Raw genomic sequence first — 17,226 nt, 5'->3', positions numbered from 1 at the left:
AGATGAGCGCCACAACCCCAGAGTCAGCCACGACTGGACCTAATGGTCAGGGGTCCCTTTACCTTTACCTTTAATCTGCTGATGACATACAGCTCTGCTTTTGCTTTGCATCTGTAGGCGTGGCAGTGGAAGTGCTGGACCAGTGTCTTGCCTTGGAAATGGTCTGGATGAGAGCCAACAACAGAATCTCCATCCAGATAGGACTACAGCACTGGTAATGGGTGGTTCCCATGATGGATGGGAGGTTGCCTGCTCTTGATGGAGTTACACTCCCTCTGAAGGAGCTGGTATGCAGCTTGGGGGTTGTACTTTGTGGTCGCTTGAGACTCAGGTGGCCTTGGTGGCACGGAGCACCTTCCATCATCTTGGGCTGGTGACCCAGATGTGCCCCAGTCTGGGCAGGGACAGCTTAACTTCTGTCCATGCTCTTGTAACCCATGGGTTAGATTACCGCAACAGGTTATACATGGGACTGCCCCTGAAGACGGTTCAGAAACTTCAGCTGGTGCAGAATTGGGCGGCCAAGCTGCTTACCAAGGCAAGATGGTTACATCAATCCTGGCCCTACTGCACTGGCTGCCAATTAGCTTCTGGGTCCAATTCAAAGTGCTGGTTTTGATCTACAAAGCCTTATGTGGCTCAGGACTGCAATATCTCAAGAACTGCCTTAACTGCTAATTTCTGCATTATATTTGAGCTTTCACGTGACATAAAGGCCACTTCTGGAAAGCTAATGGGATATGTTTGGTGATCATTTCCATGTTATTTGTTTCCAGAAGAAAATTAAAAAACCTGCTTGCATCCCCCTGACACCAGAAAATCACAGGAGAAAATTGTTGGTGTTATATTGACATACAGCCCTTTTCTGATGGTTTTATGGAGGAATCATGGGGGAACAGACACACATGTGCAGAAAGGGGGTGGGGAGTAGTGAGGTTGCCCAGTGACATTTGTAGTCGTGTCACACCATGCTCACTGGTGTGAATGAAATCTAGCATGACATGCTGGTATGCAGTTCAAAAAGTCACAGCTCCATAACACAACAGGCAGTACAGTGTGAAAGGAACATTCTAAAACAGGACAGAAGTTCTAGCATTGTAGTCAGGAAAACTAATGCGAAATTTTCCATGTCTGAATGCACCCCCAGTGTAGACAGCACTGAGTTGGATAAACAGATGCTCTGAATGTGTATAATACAACTTCCTACTTTCCTATATTCATGTCAAGGGACAACTGGGGGAAATTTGGAGGTTCTTCCTTGAGATAAATCTACAGGAAAGGTTTCTGTCCTTCTTTAGAGAAGTTGAACAAACTTTCTTCAAGGAGTCCACACATTTCCCTTTACTTGGAATTTGTGGATCAAATGTTGCTCATTTGGTGGCGATTAAGTCATACTCAGAGTAGACCCATTGCAACAAATGCACCAAGGTCCATTTGTTAGCTATACCTATTTTTGGTTGGGGAAATTCATCACTAAATCCAGAGGAACCCGCACTTAGACAGATGGCTGCACTTCACTTGGTGTGTTGGTTTGATTAAAATGTGAACCACATGAATTTCTGCCCCGTCCCCAGCAGGGAGCCAGGATGTTATTGTTCCGTGGTGACACATCTACTGCTGCAGTGACAGCAACACCTTTTCTAAGTTGAAGGGAATTTGTATTTTCAGGAGCAAACCTTTGCTTTCCTAAGGATAATTCTGTAGCTTCATGATTGCCTCCAAAGGTAGAGACAGTGTTACTGTGGAATGGTTATTTACCCTTTTTTTGTGAATGGCTGGCATTTGGGGGCTTTAGGAAAGGAGAAACAGCTTTGTGTACAGAGAGGCAGAGAAAATAGAAAGTCAGAGGCTTGAAAGGAGCTTTAAATATCTCCAACCTGGTGTTTGTTCCCAGGATTTGAGTTGGGCTGAGCTGATGTTGATCCCTTTGTGACCAGACAGTTGTGCCTGCTTTACTGCTTAGTTCTCCAGCTGCATTTAAGAGATAGTCTAACTGACAGGATGGCTATGACAGATTCCCATTACACAGGCCAACATGTGGAGGTCAGGATTAGGACTAACACCCGTTTGACGTTCTAATACTATCTTTTTGTGTGTGCGCGCCTGCTGCAAAATGTCTCAGGCATTTCTGTCAATACAGTGACGAAACCCACAAAATGTTAGCTAACAACGGCATTCTGGATCTGTGTAAGGCTTCCACATATGGGACTTGTTAGGTGAGTTCAGCCCAGTAGGTCTACTCTGAATAAAGCTTATCCCACTTTTCCTTAGGACGCCCCTATTTTCACCAGAGAAATGTTGGAGGGTATGGTTGTTGTTGTTGTTGCTTAGTCATTTAGTCATGTCCGACTCTTCATGACACCATGGACCAGAGCACGCCAGGCACTCCTGTCTTCCACTGCCTCCCGCAGTTTGGTCAAACTCATGCTGGTAGCTTGGGAACATTGTCCAACCATCTCATCCTCTGTCATCTCCTTCTCCTTCTGACCTCAATCTTTCCCAATATCAGGGTTTTTTACAGGAAGTCTTCTCTTCTCATGAGGTGGCCAAAGTATTGGAGCCTCAGCTTCAGGATCTGTTCTTCCAGTGAGCAATCAGGGCTGATTTCCTTCAGAATGGATAGGTTGGATCTTCTTGCAGTCCCCGAGAGTCTCCTCCAGCACCATAATTCAAAAGCACCTGGCGGTTCCCTCACTGCGGCAAGCGAAGCTACAGGGAACTAGGTAGAGGGACTTCTTGGTAGTGGCACCTGCCCTGCGGAACACCCTCCCATTAGATGTCAAGGAAATAAACAACTATCTGACTTTTAGAAGACATCTGAAGGCAGTGCTGTTTAGGAAAGTTCTTAATGTTTGAAGTTTTATTCTGTTTTTAATGTTCTGTTGAAAGCTGCCCAGAGTGGCTGGGGAAACCCAGCCAGATGGGCAGGATAGAAATAAATTGTTATTATTGTTGTTATTGTTATTGTTATTGTTGTTGTTGCTGTTATTATTATTATTATTACTGCCAAAGTTCCTAATGCTGGTTTTGGCCTTCTTCTCCATCCCGTCAAGATCATATTGGACCCGCCTTCTGAAATATTAGCTATCCCACCCAGTTTGATGTCATGGGCTATCAGAGATTTCCCCTCTACTCTATTGTGGTGAAATACTGCATCTTTGAAAAGTCTTCGCCACCCACCTATTTTAGCAGGAAATTTGCGGCAACTTCAGCTGTATTCCTACCTCCAGATGAAGGAGGGGGAAAAATTCAATAAAGCATTTGCAATTGTGACTGTTCGGCAAGCCAATTCATTGGATGCTTAACGCATCCATATAGATTGCACAAATTCCGCTATATTATAGTAAAATGCACATCACTTCCAATAAAGGGAACACATTTGCTATTGATGTGCTATAAACCACAATGCGAGGAGGGGGTTATGGCAGCCTTGGGTAATAACAAGCCTGTTAGAAGGAGACGCCGCAGACTCGCCATAAAGGACCTGCACTCTGAGCCATAAAGGAGCCGCGCTCCGAGCCATTATTCCAAGGCACTCGAATGACAGAGTTCAGTTAATGCTTTCGCAAATTAATTGTGTAGCATGTCTATAAATATATTATTAATGCACATAATAATTCATTGACAAGCAACCTGTATATCGAGAAGAGGAGAGTTGTTCACCTGCCCCCAAGTTCAGAAAGGGCATTTGGCTGAGCTGTAATTAAAGAAATAGGGAGCGGGGAGCTCAGGACATAAGAAGAGGATGCTGGATCAGGCCCATCTAGTCCAGCATCCAGTTTTCACAGTGGCCAGATGTTTGTGGGAAACATGCAAGCAGGATCTGAGCAGAAGGTCTTTCCTCCTGTGCTTTCATATAGAAGCATTTCTGCCTCCAACTCTATAGGCACTGCATAGCCATCAAAAATCTCCTCCTCCATGGATTTGTCCAGTCTCTTCTGCAGCCATCCAGTTTGGTGAGCATCACTGCCTTCTGGGAGAGGGAGTCCCATAGTTCAACTATCTGCTGCATGGAAAAGGACTACCTCTTTTTTCCTTTTTTAAATTAAAATTTCATATTACAGTGGTACCTCTGGATACGAACGGGATCGCCAGTGTCGAAACAATGATTCTTCAACATCAACTTCATTGGACAGGTCATGTTGTTTGGATGCCTGATGATCGTCTTCCAAAGCAACTACTCTATTCTAAACTTTAAAATGGAAAGCGTAATGCTGGTGGTCAACAAAGGAGGTTCAAAGACTTTCTCAAGGCAAATCTTAAAAAATGTAGTATAAACACCGACAACTGGGAAACACTAGCCTGCAAGTGCTCCAGTTGGAGAACAGCCTTTACCAAAGGTGTCATGGACTTTGAAGACGCTCAAACTCAGGACGCAAGGGAGAAACGTGCTAAGAGGAAGGCACGCTTGGCAAACTCTCACTGTGATCAATCAACTCCTGTCCGGAAACCTATGTCCCCACTGTGGCAGGACGTGTGGATTCAGAATTGGCCTCCACAATCACTTACGGACTCATTGTTAAAACTGTGTTTATGGAGGACAATCTTACTTGTCTACAAGGGAACAAAAGAAGAAGAAGAAGAAGAAGAAGAAGAAGAAGAAGAAGAAGAAGAAGAAGAAGAAGAAGAAGAAGAAGCAGAAGAAGCAGCAGCAGCTCTGTCTCCACAAGTGGACGCAGCAATGCTTTTGAATATAGTTGCTGGAAACCACATTAGCCCTTGTGGGTATCTCACAGACATCTGGTTGGCCACTGTGAGAACAGGAAGCTGGACTAGATACTACAATTGGCCTGATCCAGTAGGCTCTTCTTCCATTTGCCCAAGAAACATAGGCTCTCCAGGGTTTCAGGAAAGCGTTTGTTTCAGCCCCACGTGGTGATAACACGGACTGAACCAGGGGCCTTCAGCATGCAAAGCAGATGTGATGCACCTGAGCCAATGCAACTTCTGCCGTTTGACCCCCTAAAACAACCATTGCAGCAAAAAAAAAAAAAATCACATTCACGAAATCCATTAGATACAGTCACAGCGACGCATCTTCTCCCTGTCCCCCCTCCCCTCCCCACCAAAGGTCCCAAGCTAAGCAGCCTCATGCGTGTAATCTGACAAGCACTGCAATCAACCCTCGGCAGTGAATCCTATCAGCATTTCCACACCGCCGGAGAGGAATGGCTTGTTTTGGGAAGACTTGCGTGCCGAAGAAGCTGGAACACAACACAATGCAACACGAACTCCCCAGGAGTTGCCTCCCCCCCCCCAATCCCTCAGCACAGAGCATAGGCAACAGATGAACTCCAAATAACCTTTGGACTTTCTCTCACACACTTCCCTGTTCATTCACATCAAGGAATGCAGGTTAGTCTTTTTGAAGGGCGAGTCAGGAAGAAAGGAAGGAAGGAGGAAAGTGGAGAAATGGAAAGAAACAATGGGAACAGTGGCACTCCCTTTCTCTTCAGAGATCCCGTGTTTTCCTCCCATCACACCAAAAACAATGCTTACCATTACGTGTACATTATTATTATTATTATTATTATTATTATTATTATTATTATTATTATTAGAATTTATATACCGCACTATACCTAGGGGTCTCAGGGAGGTTTACAGAATAAAATTAAGATATAAAACCACAAAATACATAATAAAAATAAAAACAACCCAATAGCCCCCCCAAAATAAAACACACATTTTGAAAGGGCATAGGATGTAAATCAGATCACCCAGGTTAAAAAGGAACGTTTTTGCCTGGCGCCTAAAGGTGTGTAATGAAGGCACCAGGTGAACTTCCCTGGGGAGAGCATTCCACAGATGGGGAGCCACTACAGAGAAGACCTCGTTCTTGTGTTGCCGCCCTCCGGGCCTCTTGAGGAGGAGGCACACGAAGGAGGGCCTCAGAAGATGATCTCAGGGTCCTGGTAGGTTCATTTGGAAAGAGGATGTCCTTGAGGTATTGTGGTATTAATCTACATAATTAATGTCATAAAATCATAGAATGGTAGAGTCAAGGTACCCAGGGGTCATCCAGTCTAACCCCCTACAATACAGGAACTACAGCTAATTTACATGCCTATTTATTTATTTATTGCATTTTTATCCTACTTTTTCTTCATAGAGCTCAAGGTGGTATACATGAACACACCCCTCCTTATTTTATACCCACCACAACCACCATGTGATGTAGGTTGGGCTGAGGGTGAGTGACTGGTTCTAAAGGTCTCGCCCAGGGAACTTCATGGTCATGTGGGGATTTGAACCCTTGTCCCCAGGTCCTAGTCCAAATGCTAACCACTACATCACATTGGCTCTCTCAAAATATACTATCTTGCCATGAAATTCCCTTCACAAGAGTTCAAATTCTCGGTGTGGTTTTAACTATCAATCCCTCTTCACAGGGAACTCTGGGAATTGTAGTTCTGGGAGGGGTATAGGGGCTGCCTAAGAACTCTTAGCTCCATTAACGAACTGCAGCTCCCAGAATTCTTTGGGGGAAGTCATGGAAGGCATTGCACTGCTTTAAATGTATGGCATGAATGTGGCCCCTTTTCATCAAATCTGAGATGGTAATTTCCTTAGGGCAGAGACCCACCTTTCAGCTTAGGTACTATCAGGGACCCTGGTGGTATACATGTGGAATGTGCATGCTACAACAATTCTAACATGATGCCTTCCTAAATTATAATCAACGCCGAAAGAATTGACACAATAAGAAAGTGTTTGGGAAAAACAAAAAACAAAACCAAAATTCCCTTCCTTTTTTTAAAAAAAAAATATGGGTTGCCCTAGGGAGACTTGTAAGCAGAAGGGATTTCGTGGTTCAGTTGCCCATTAGTTACAGACAACAAAACAAGATGCTGTTTCATTAGGTAGACTCTAAGCTGTAGTCTAGGAATGTTTCCCAGTGACCTAGCTGTAAAATCAGCAACTTGTTCTCTCCAGGATGCTATGACCTGGCACGAAAACCTACACTGTTCCCTGGAGCTGGAGGAGCTGGTATTGCATGAAAAGTGTGGACTTCAAGCTGGGGACTTTTGGCCACACAGATAGGTATTAAGCAGAGGAGCACCAGAAGATGCCTTATACCGAATCCGGCCATTGCTCCATCTACCAGCGTACTGTCTCCATTGACTGGCAGAGACTCTTTGGGGTTTCAGGGACTAGCACTGAATATCACCTTCTGAGACCATCATCTGGGAAGAGCTTCTGCAGCACATTGGAAATTATTTTTTTATTTATGAAGAAAATATTTAAACAAACCTTTAATTAAAAAAACCAAAACAAAAAGAAAAACAGAAGTTTTTCTGCTGGGCATATTAGACTCCAACATTGCAAGTGAAAATAAGAGACTATTCCTGTATGCAACATCGGCAGCAAGAATCTTAATTGCAAAAAAATGGAAAAAAGAGATAGTACCAACAAAAAAGGAGTGGAAAGATAAATTAATTGATTACTTTGAACTGGCCAAAATGGCAGATACAGTAAGGGGACAATCTAAACCAGGTGTAGTCAACCTGATCCCTACCGCCCACTAGTGGGCATTTTAGGTGGGCAGTAGGGGGTTCTACGGCACATGTTACTGCAGCACTGGTGGACGGTAAGGAAATTTTACCATCAAGAAAAATGCATTAGTGGGCAGAAGGTGTAAAAAGTTTGACTATCCCTGATCTGAACAAAAATTCTAAAAAGAATGGGGACAATACAGAGATTATCTAAAAAAAGCAGTGTCCTAAAATCAATACCTGGACTTGCTCTGAGTAATTTTTGCAAAACAAAATATGGTGTAAAAGTATAAAATACAGAAAAAGTAAGAAAAGGGAAATGAGAAAGAAACAGTTTACCAAATTTGAAATTAAACCCGTGTGGAGGACAAAGGAAGTCAATTACAAAAAAATAATTATTGAAATATGGATATACGTTTATTATTTGTTTCGTATCTGTATTTGTATTTTTTTTAAAAAAAATCTGTTCGTTGTGTGTGTTTGTGTTCTAATAATAAGCTAATAAAAAACATAAAAAGGAAATTTGTTGTTGTTGTTGTTATTTTGATTCTATTGCTATGCTGCTTTTGATTCAAATAAATCCCAAAGTGGCTTACTAACAAAAGATAAAAATGGCATAGTGGAACATCAGAAATACAGCATAAATTGTATAAAATACTTAACAAATCATCAGTAAGACAATCCCAAATCCTAAATAAAACAATTACCATCTATGTAACACTATTAACAAAAAACTAAAAAAATAAGCTAAACATTACAGTTACACAAAAAATCATGTTATAGGATTCAAAGTACAACAGCATTCATATCTATAAAACAATATTAAAAACCTTAACAAAATAGCAACAAAACAAACAAACAAAGCCCTGTTGAATTTTTGCATTATTCTTATGTATATTTGCATGCTGCCCTTCATCCGTAGAACTCAGGGCGGTCCACAACACAGAACAAAAGGCAGAGTGTTGGAACCACAAGGACTCTAGTCCCAGAGTCCTACTCACGAGGAGGAACACGAGGACCCCTTTGATGGTCCAGGGAGGATTGGGTTTACCTGTTGGGGCAGGGCCCAAATTCTAGCCTAGCAAGATGGCAAGGAGGTAGGGATGCACCAAACACTGCCTCCAATTCGCTGCCACAGTGCCCCTTCCCTGCCAGGTAAACACCAAGGATGATGCTCTTTGGAAGCTAGCAGTGCAGCCCCACAGCACCAGCCAAACTGCTTTGGGTTGCAAGCCACTTTGAGCTGCAAGCAGCAGGGCCACCTATGAACTTCCTCTGTCATCTGCTGACACAACACCTTGCCCTGCTCAGCTCTATTTGCTGGACAGCTCCCCTGCTATCCTGAACACCACAGCTGCTGACCTCCTGGACAGCTCCCTATTCTCCTTGCTTGGCTTGGCAGAAACTAAGCTCCCTGCTTCACCCTCAGGAACCATGGTGTGGACAGGACAGTCTAGTCTTGGGCTGCCTGTTGATGCATCTGACCACACACTCTGGACTCATGAAGCTGTCCTTCCTCTTTAGCATTCAGCATGTCTTGCTGGCATTTTAATGGTCTTGCTTGCACCCAGCCAAGCTTTATTGTCCGCCCCCTCTCAGACCCAGCCCTTCCCTTTGGTCCAAACTGTTCAGCTCCCCATCATTGCCCTTGAGTCCGGGTGTCCTCCAAGCAGCTCTGTCAGCCCGGAAGCAGCTCCTCTTTTGGGAATCGGCACGACGTAGCTCCCATTCCAATCCTGACACTCGCGGCTCGTATTATAATAAAAGCCGGGATGAGCAAGTAAACAAGGCAGTAGCGGGGTGAACGAGGGGGAGGTAATTAGCTAAAATACTAAGAAGGCGGCTACTAGGGAGTTGTGTGACAGGTATAAATGATTCACGCGCTCACACCCTTCCAAAGCACCTTCCCGAAAGCAGAGGCGGTTGCAATGCCAAGAGAGTTTTTTGCAAATTGTGGGGGGTTTCTCTCTGGAACACTGTGCATGACCTGTGTGCTTATTAGCAATCTCAGTAAAGCTGGCCGGTTCGTAGGCAACACACCCTCAAGGAGCACTCAGCAAATTGGCTGGTCTGATTATTATTTTGGGTGCATCCCATTTGACAGACAGCAGGCTGTCTCCTCACACACACCCCTCAGCCTTCTCTCTCACTGTCTCTCTCTCTATATATATATATTGCAAAAGGCTCGCACAGTTCAAGTTCAGGGGCTAGAAATCCTTTTTCTCATACACACCCCATCACAAATTTCCTCTTCCCCTTCATCATGAGGTTAGATCAACCTCCTTTTTCAAGGCTTCTGTTGCTGATCAGGAGACAGCACTTGCAATGTTAACAAAGGAGTTTGGGGGCCACTAAGTGGGTTGGGGGCCAGTGCAGAAGCAGAGGAGCAAGATCTGCCCAGCTCTTCCAGAGGCAAAGGCACCTACCAGGATTTAATCAACATTGCAAATAAGTTTGCACCAATTAACTAGCCTGGAGAAATGCTGAGTATCACAGGTTGTCACACTTAGTCCCCTGACGACACGTAGCTGACATTTTGTTGAAGAACCATTTGGATACACATGCAACACAACTCCAGACCATAACTCCAAAAGTGAATGTATTCCACACGTTCTGATTGTCAACTGGATGGGATCACAAGACATATCTGCTAGGTTGCAACTGCTGTTTGGGACTAGCAAATCCACCAGATCAGACATGTCCAACTTCTCTCCTCTCCAGAGTCCAAAAATACATTTTGCCACATCAACAGACCCCCTCGTAAGCAATTACACTCACTAATAAAACTGGTGCCATCTTGCAACAACACAGTTACGATGCAGCTGGATTTTGTAGCAGCCAAGATTTTAACGACACCTAGATTGATGAAACATTAAAGTGTGCAATGCACCTTTGCTTCTGACAAAGCTGTTCTCTTCCTTACAAGTGAGACTGTAGGCTATTATTTTATCACACCTTGATTAACATTTGGCTGGACCAACAGGGACAAGATTAAATGGTGCCAGGTCAGTTGACCATCATTTGGCAATATCCGATTTCACTTCCTTCCAAAGTGGAGAGGCCCCCTTTAGCAAATGGAAAGGAGGCCAGAGAAGAATAAAACTTTCTGCCCTAACCAACCAAGATAGCAGCTCAGACTTAGAGAGTTGGGCTGCCTGCGGACAATCATTGCTATAGTCAAGACTGCTAAACTTTGTTAAGTCAGCATCCAGGGGCTCACTTCTTAACAAGACCGTTATTTGTTTCCCGAGCAATCGTTGGCACCTACCTGCCTTTTAAAATCAAATAATAATTGAATATGAGCAAAAGGAAGGCGAAGTGAAGGAGATTTAATAAAGAGCATCTTTGCTACAGAGGGAATTTTGCTTTGGCAGTGATTGTGTTACTAATTGATCCGCGCGTTGCCCGAGAGCAGCCAGAGACAACAATTACGTGCAGAGCTGGGGGCTAAGAAAAAAACAAAACAAAACGCAACTACCTCCTCGGCTCTCGCTGTCCGCTGGTTTCACCTGGATCGGTCTGTTCATCTGTGAGGAGACACAAGGAGAGAGAAAGGAGCACTGTTAGCAACAGCTTCCAAAGGCTGCCTACATAGGCTGACAGTTCAGAACAACCTCTGCTTGGGTAGGGGCTGCAGAAAGATATTTCACCAGGGTTGAAGGCATCTCTGCCATTTATGATGTCCTCCTGTAAACATGGGGCAGAGGTTCTATGATTCTGTTGCATAGTTCAAGGTACTGATAATCAAAAATATATTTCAAGAAGGAAGGAAGGGAGAGGGAAGGAAGGAATCTCTAATTCAGGAGTAAGGAACTTTTTTTTTTAAAGCCTGAGGGCATCATTCCCTCCTGGCTAGCTTCTGAGAACCACATCTCATTGGTCAATGGAGCCAGAGGTAGAACTGGACAGAGAAATAGCTGTAAATCAGGCATATGCAAACTCGGCCCTCCAGATGTTTTGAGACTACAACTCTCATTATCCCTAGCTAACAGGACCAGTGGTCAGGGATGATGGGAATTGTAGTCTCAAAACATCTGGAGGGCCGAGTTTGCCTATGCCTTCAGTAAATGTCACTGTTGTACAGTTGGCTAGGCTCTACACATACAGTGGTACCTTGGGTTACAGACGCTTCAGGTTACAGACAGTTCAGGTTACAGACTCTGCTAACCCAGAAATAGTACCTCAGGTTAAGAACTTTGCTTCAGGATGCGAACAGAAATCGTGCGGTGGTGGCACAGCGGCAGCAGGAGGCCCCTTTAGCTAAAGTGGTACCTCAGGTTAAGAACAGTTTCACGTTAAGAATGGACCTCCAGAATGAATTAAGTTCTTAACCCAAGGTACCACAGTACTCTATCCTTCAGCCAGGCACTATCAGGGTTCAATGACATATTCCAGCTGGGAAAAAGCTCTCAAGGAAGGTGTGAAGCTGGACCACTAAGGAGTGTGGCTCAAAAAGGCCCGTGGCCTGAAAGAGAGGCAATGCGGGGCCACATTCTCTACCCGCTTCCCAGTCTTTTTGACTCCAATAAGAAGTTTGAAACTTTGTGACACTGGCAAAACCTCTGCTATTATTCAGGAGCCCCCTGGTGACTTAAGCAGTTGAGCTGCAAATTAGTCACAGAAGAGGGTCTTCAGGTTCAGGGTAGCCATATATGTCCATCCCCCCATTCCAACCACATTCCCAGAATGCCCCTTTTTTTGGGGGGGGGGGATTTACACCAGCCTCTGCTCAGCCAGCTTCTACATTTCTCCAGATTTTGCCACACAGTTCTCCAACCAAGTGTACAAAAACACATTCATTAGGTAAATTGTGCATTAAAATGCACATATTTTGGGAAATAACATCAAAAGGTATTATATTAGGTAAAATTGCTTTCCAAAAAAATGCATGCATTGGAAGAAATTTGCACTAAAATGCTTGCAATTTTTTTTAACGAGATCTTTTTTTAAAAATTTGCAAACTGCTGTGGACAGGTGGAGAACTGAATTTAAGACTGGGAAAATGAGAAAACAGAGACACACCAAAACAGATCTGATGTTCCCTAAAGTGCTGGTTTACACATTAGCCCACACCAGATTATTTTTCTATAACTAATTTCTGTACACTTGAAGATCTGCAGCCCAATGCCTGAACTCAGTCCATTCAAAAACATTGCATTTGAGGAAGTACAGTATGGCGTTATCTCCATAATGACCCACCCAAAGGTGACACTATTCACTCGGTACTGTTGTCATCAAGTGACAAGCACCCCTTATAATCATTGGGATTCCCCACTTTTTCTCAGTGTGTCTGAAATCGGGGAGCAAAGAATGAAGCCTTCTAGAACAGCAGAAGGAAGAAGGTAGATCAGGATACACTGTTAAATCTCTGGGTGATATGAAGCAGATCAGTAATATTTATGAATCCAAAGTATTAGGTAAAAAAAAAAAAAGGCAAAGGACCCCTGGACTATTAAGTCCAGCCAAAGGCAACTATGGGGTACAGCACTCATCTCGCTTTTCAGGCCAAGGGAGCCAGTGTTTGTCCACAGACAGCTTTCAGGTTCATGTGGCCAGCAGGACTAAACCACTTCTGGTGCAACAGTACACCATGGCGAGTGCCAGAGCACACAATAACACCGTTTACCTTCCCACCGCAGCAGTACCTATTGATCTACTTGCACTGGCATGCTTTCGAACTGCTAGGTTGGCAGGAGCTGGGGCAAAGCAACAGGAGCTCACCCCATCATGCAGATTCGAACTGCTGACCTTCCGATCAGCAAGTATTAAACCGAAGCAAGAACAAAACACAGCCTCCCCTCCCCAAGTTATGCTACTGAAATAAAAATTAAAAAGCCGATAACAAGACTGGTGGAATTTTGTTGTTGTTTGAAAGGACAGTGACTTCAACACAAATCCCCAAATCCTTCTAGCTCTGCTTGATGCATCTCAGGGCTTCAGGAAAACACTGAATCATTCCCACCAGTGTGGAGTCTTCCCATCCTCTGATCTCAAGCCAGGAGTCAAGCCACTTGCAATTTTTTAATGCAAGTGTGATTAGAACTGCAGTCACACTGCATCTGAGCACGTTCTCCCTCTTGAGACACAGCGATGGTGAGAGCGGCTCAGCCCTCCATCATGTTAACCTACTTGTCAGCCACTTTCATAGCTTCTAAATGCTAAATATGTTTGCAGTGCAATTAGAATAAATCTAGATAGTGGTTATGAAATGCCTTCCAAAACGCTGCCTACCACTAAAGATGTTAATAACAAGGGAAAGAAAGAAATGGCTCTAATCTCACCGTCTGACAGAGACCAGCAAGAAGGATCTAATTCTGGCGAGTCTACAAGGAGAGGTCAGGAGGCTGGAGGGATGTGTCGAGGGGTCGTCAGTAATGCCAGGCTGCTCTGCGGAGGAATAGCTGGCTGGCAGTTGTGCAGAAGAATCTGTCACCATCTAAGTTCCTCCTGACTCTCCCACCTTAAAACAGGAAGCTGCCTTTCGCCATTGGTTCAGCTGGCTCAGAATGGTTTGAACTGACTGGCAGCCGTTCTCTAAAGTTTCAGACAGAGGACATTTCCAGCCCTTACTATGTGATGTTTTGCAGGGGCTGAACCTTGGACCTTCTGCATGCAAAGGAGATGCTCTTCCAATGATCTGTGCCCCCCTCCCCTAAAAGTAAAGTCAGATTCTAGTTTCCACAGTTCTGCATAGAGGCCTGGATAGATAGATAGATAGATAGATAGATAGATAGATAGATAGATGATAGATAGATAGATAGATATAGATAGATAATTTATTACGGTCGGGGACCAGCTTATAAAACACACTTGGGGGTACATTCCCAGAAAGAAAACAAACAGTTAAAGCAATGTACAGCAATAAATTTTAAATTTATAAATGTGATAAGCATAAAGACACTTAAAACTTTAAAATAAGCTACTGCATAGATATGACCCAGAGTCTGCCAAAGAAGGATAGAACTTTCTTTATGTATGCAACAACAGCAGGAAGAATACTTATTGCAAAGTACCGGAAGACACAAGATCTACCCACCCGGGAAGAATGGCAGATGAAGGTGATGGACTACATGGAACTGGCGGAAATGACTGGCAGAATCTGAGACCAGGGAGAAGAGTCGGTGGAAGAAGATTGGAAGAAATTTAAAGTTTACTTACAGAAACATTGTAAAATTAAGGAATGTTAGAAGGATGTTGGAATGAAGTTATGTGGTTTTAGAGGGAAGTGAAGGGCAGATGGGGCTCGTCCACCTGGGAAGGGAGCCCTTCAAAGAGAAGGAAAACTCTGACCCTAAACCTCTGCTGCCTTATGGGATATCTTTGCGAGAAGATGCTGCTGCAGAGGAAACCCTACACAAACCCAGAGTAGAGTCCCTAAGGTGGTTGGGTGGCTCCTTGTCTTCCTCCTTCTGGCAACACCTGCAGCTGAATGTCTTGCTCTGCTCTGCTCTCCTTTGGGCCACATCATTGAATGGAAACCTCTTTTGCAAAAGAGGAAAGGATTGGAAAAAACTAGAGGTTAGATGTCAGCATAGCCTCCAATTAAACTAGTGAGGAAACAGAGAGAGGAGAAGGTTGCCTGGACCCTAGACCATTATGGACATCTCCAATCCCACAGAGGGATGCCTCACTTCACCTTCTGGAGGGCAGACTAGCCTAAAAGTCCCTTCTGCTGCCTTGCAAGAGACCTCCTGGGCTGCAGCCAAGACTAGTGTCACCTGGATGAAAGAGTTTCAAGAGGGGGGAGGAAGGTATGAGAAGAATTGATTTTTGCACATTCATTTATCACAAAGAGTTACGACTCTCTGTGTTCTTCTGGTGTTTTTTGTTGTTGTGTTTTTTTTTAAAATCCTACAAACCTGAATGTCAGAAGTGGAATAGAAGAACATTTTTCTACATCTGATTGGCTATGTTGTAATGTGATGTCACCACATCCAGTTCAGATCTCTACCCAGTTCTAGAGGAATCCTGGATCCTAAACTGAGTTGAGCAGATTTGGGTCACCTCAGGATTTAGCTGGAGCAGATTGAGGTGACCACTGATCATCCCAGGGCTGTCAAGTGGTGGATAATCATTCCCAGCTCCTGACCACATGTTTCATTTGGATTCAAAACCAGTTCCAGGCTCAGATCTGGGTTGGGTCAACTCTGGATCATCTGAGGTTGGATGGGGGCTGCTTTGAATAAACAGATCAGGCCCCAAAACAGATTGGAAGGGGGATGCATCCCATAAGCTTCTGTGTGGCCACTGTAAGAAATGGTTGCTTGGTTGAGATGGGGCCCCTTTGGCCTCATCCTGCTGTAGAGTTCCTTTTATGCTCTTAATTATGCACACCACCTTGCCCTTCTTGGAGACAGGGGTAGGCAAAAATAAATATGTGAAAATTTATCCCTTTCAATCTTGAAATACAGTTTGTCTGTTTGCAGTGTACATGCACATGTCTGGGGTTGGAGAGATGGCTTTTGCATCACCACCTGGCCACAGAAAGTCTTGTTCCAACCAGCAAGACCATTTCAGCAAGAGATTCTTAAACTTGGGGGTCACAGGTTCGAGCCCCATGTTGGGCGAAAGATTCCTGCATTGCAAGGAGTTGGATTAGATGGTTCTCATTGTCCCTAGAAGGGGAAGAAATGGAGGCAGTGAGAGATTTTACTTTCTTGGGCTCCATGATCACTGCAGATGGTGAAAGCAGCCACGAAATTAAAAGACGCCTGCTTCTTGGGAGAAAAGCAATGGCAAACCTAGACAGCATCTTAAAAAGTAGGGACATCACCTTGCCAACAAAGATCCGTATAGTAAAAGCTATGGTTTCACCAGTAGTGATGTATGGAAGTGAAACCTGGACCATAAAGAAGACTGATCGCCGAAGAATTGATGCTTTTGAATTATGGTGCTGGAGGAGACTCTGGAGAGTCCCATGGACTGAAAGAAGATCAAACCTCTCCATTCTGAAGGAAATCAGCCCTGAGTGCTCACTGGAAGGACAGATCGTGAAGCTAAGGCTCCAATACTTTGGCCACCTCATGAGAAGAGAAGACTCCCTGGAAAAGACCCTGATGTTGGGAAAGATGGAGGGCACAAGGAGAAGAGAACAACAGAGGACGAGATGGTGGGACAGTGTTCTCGAAGCTACAAACATGAGTCTGACCAAACTGCGGGCAGGAGTGGAAGACAGGAGTGCCTGGCATGTTTTGGTCCATGGGGTCACGAAGAGTCAGACATGACTAAACTACTAAACAACAACAACATTGTCCCTTCCAACTCTGCCATTCTGTGATTCTATGCATCACGCCCAGAATGTTGCAAAAGCTTCTCAGGCTTTTCAGACATGGGGGAAGATTGAGTTAGTTGATTATAATGCTAAAGCTTCTTCTGCCGAGTTTTTGACCATTCCATTCACACTGCAGTTACTGTGTTGCGGCTTTTCAGCTGCCATATCTCTGTGTTGTGCTAAATTTCACGCACACCAGCTGGGCATGGTGTGACACAACAATAAATGTGACTTGACAATTTATTCCTCTACTCTCTATCCTCTACCCTATCCACTCCTGTGTGCTTCTGTTCTCCCCCCCCCCACAAAAGTAGCAGGAAAGAACTGTATTCTGGTATAGTGCCCCAAATTTTGTTCTGCGATTTTTCCGGGTTATGGGGGCTGGAAACAGTTTTTTCTGGAATTGAGCCAGTGAAATATACTCGGAGTCGAGTGTGGATTTCAGGTTCTTTATTCAGC

At 44.2% G+C, this 17,226-nt stretch overlaps 1 protein-coding gene across 13 annotated transcripts in view; it reads right to left on the bottom strand.

The window, feature by feature from the left end:
• CELF4 (CUGBP Elav-like family member 4) overlaps window positions 1-17,226 on the bottom strand; it is a 792,127-nt gene that overhangs the window by 289,601 nt on the left and 485,300 nt on the right. For all 13 annotated transcript variants that reach the window (XR_014172705.1, XM_081929818.1, XM_081929823.1 and 10 more), the window contains exon 3: window positions 10,975-11,023. Coding sequence is in view for 12 of the 13 variants with exons in the window: in XM_081929818.1 (XP_081785944.1) it covers window positions 10,975-11,023 (49 nt within the window). In the remaining variant the exon portion in view is untranslated. The remainder of the gene's footprint in view (window positions 1-10,974; window positions 11,024-17,226) is intronic.

Source organism: Podarcis melisellensis (assembly GCF_964234715.1).
Source record: "Podarcis melisellensis genome assembly, chromosome: 11".
NCBI classification, from domain to species: Eukaryota; Metazoa; Chordata; class Lepidosauria; order Squamata; family Lacertidae; genus Podarcis; species Podarcis melisellensis.
This window is presented reverse-complemented; position numbering and strand designations above follow the sequence as displayed.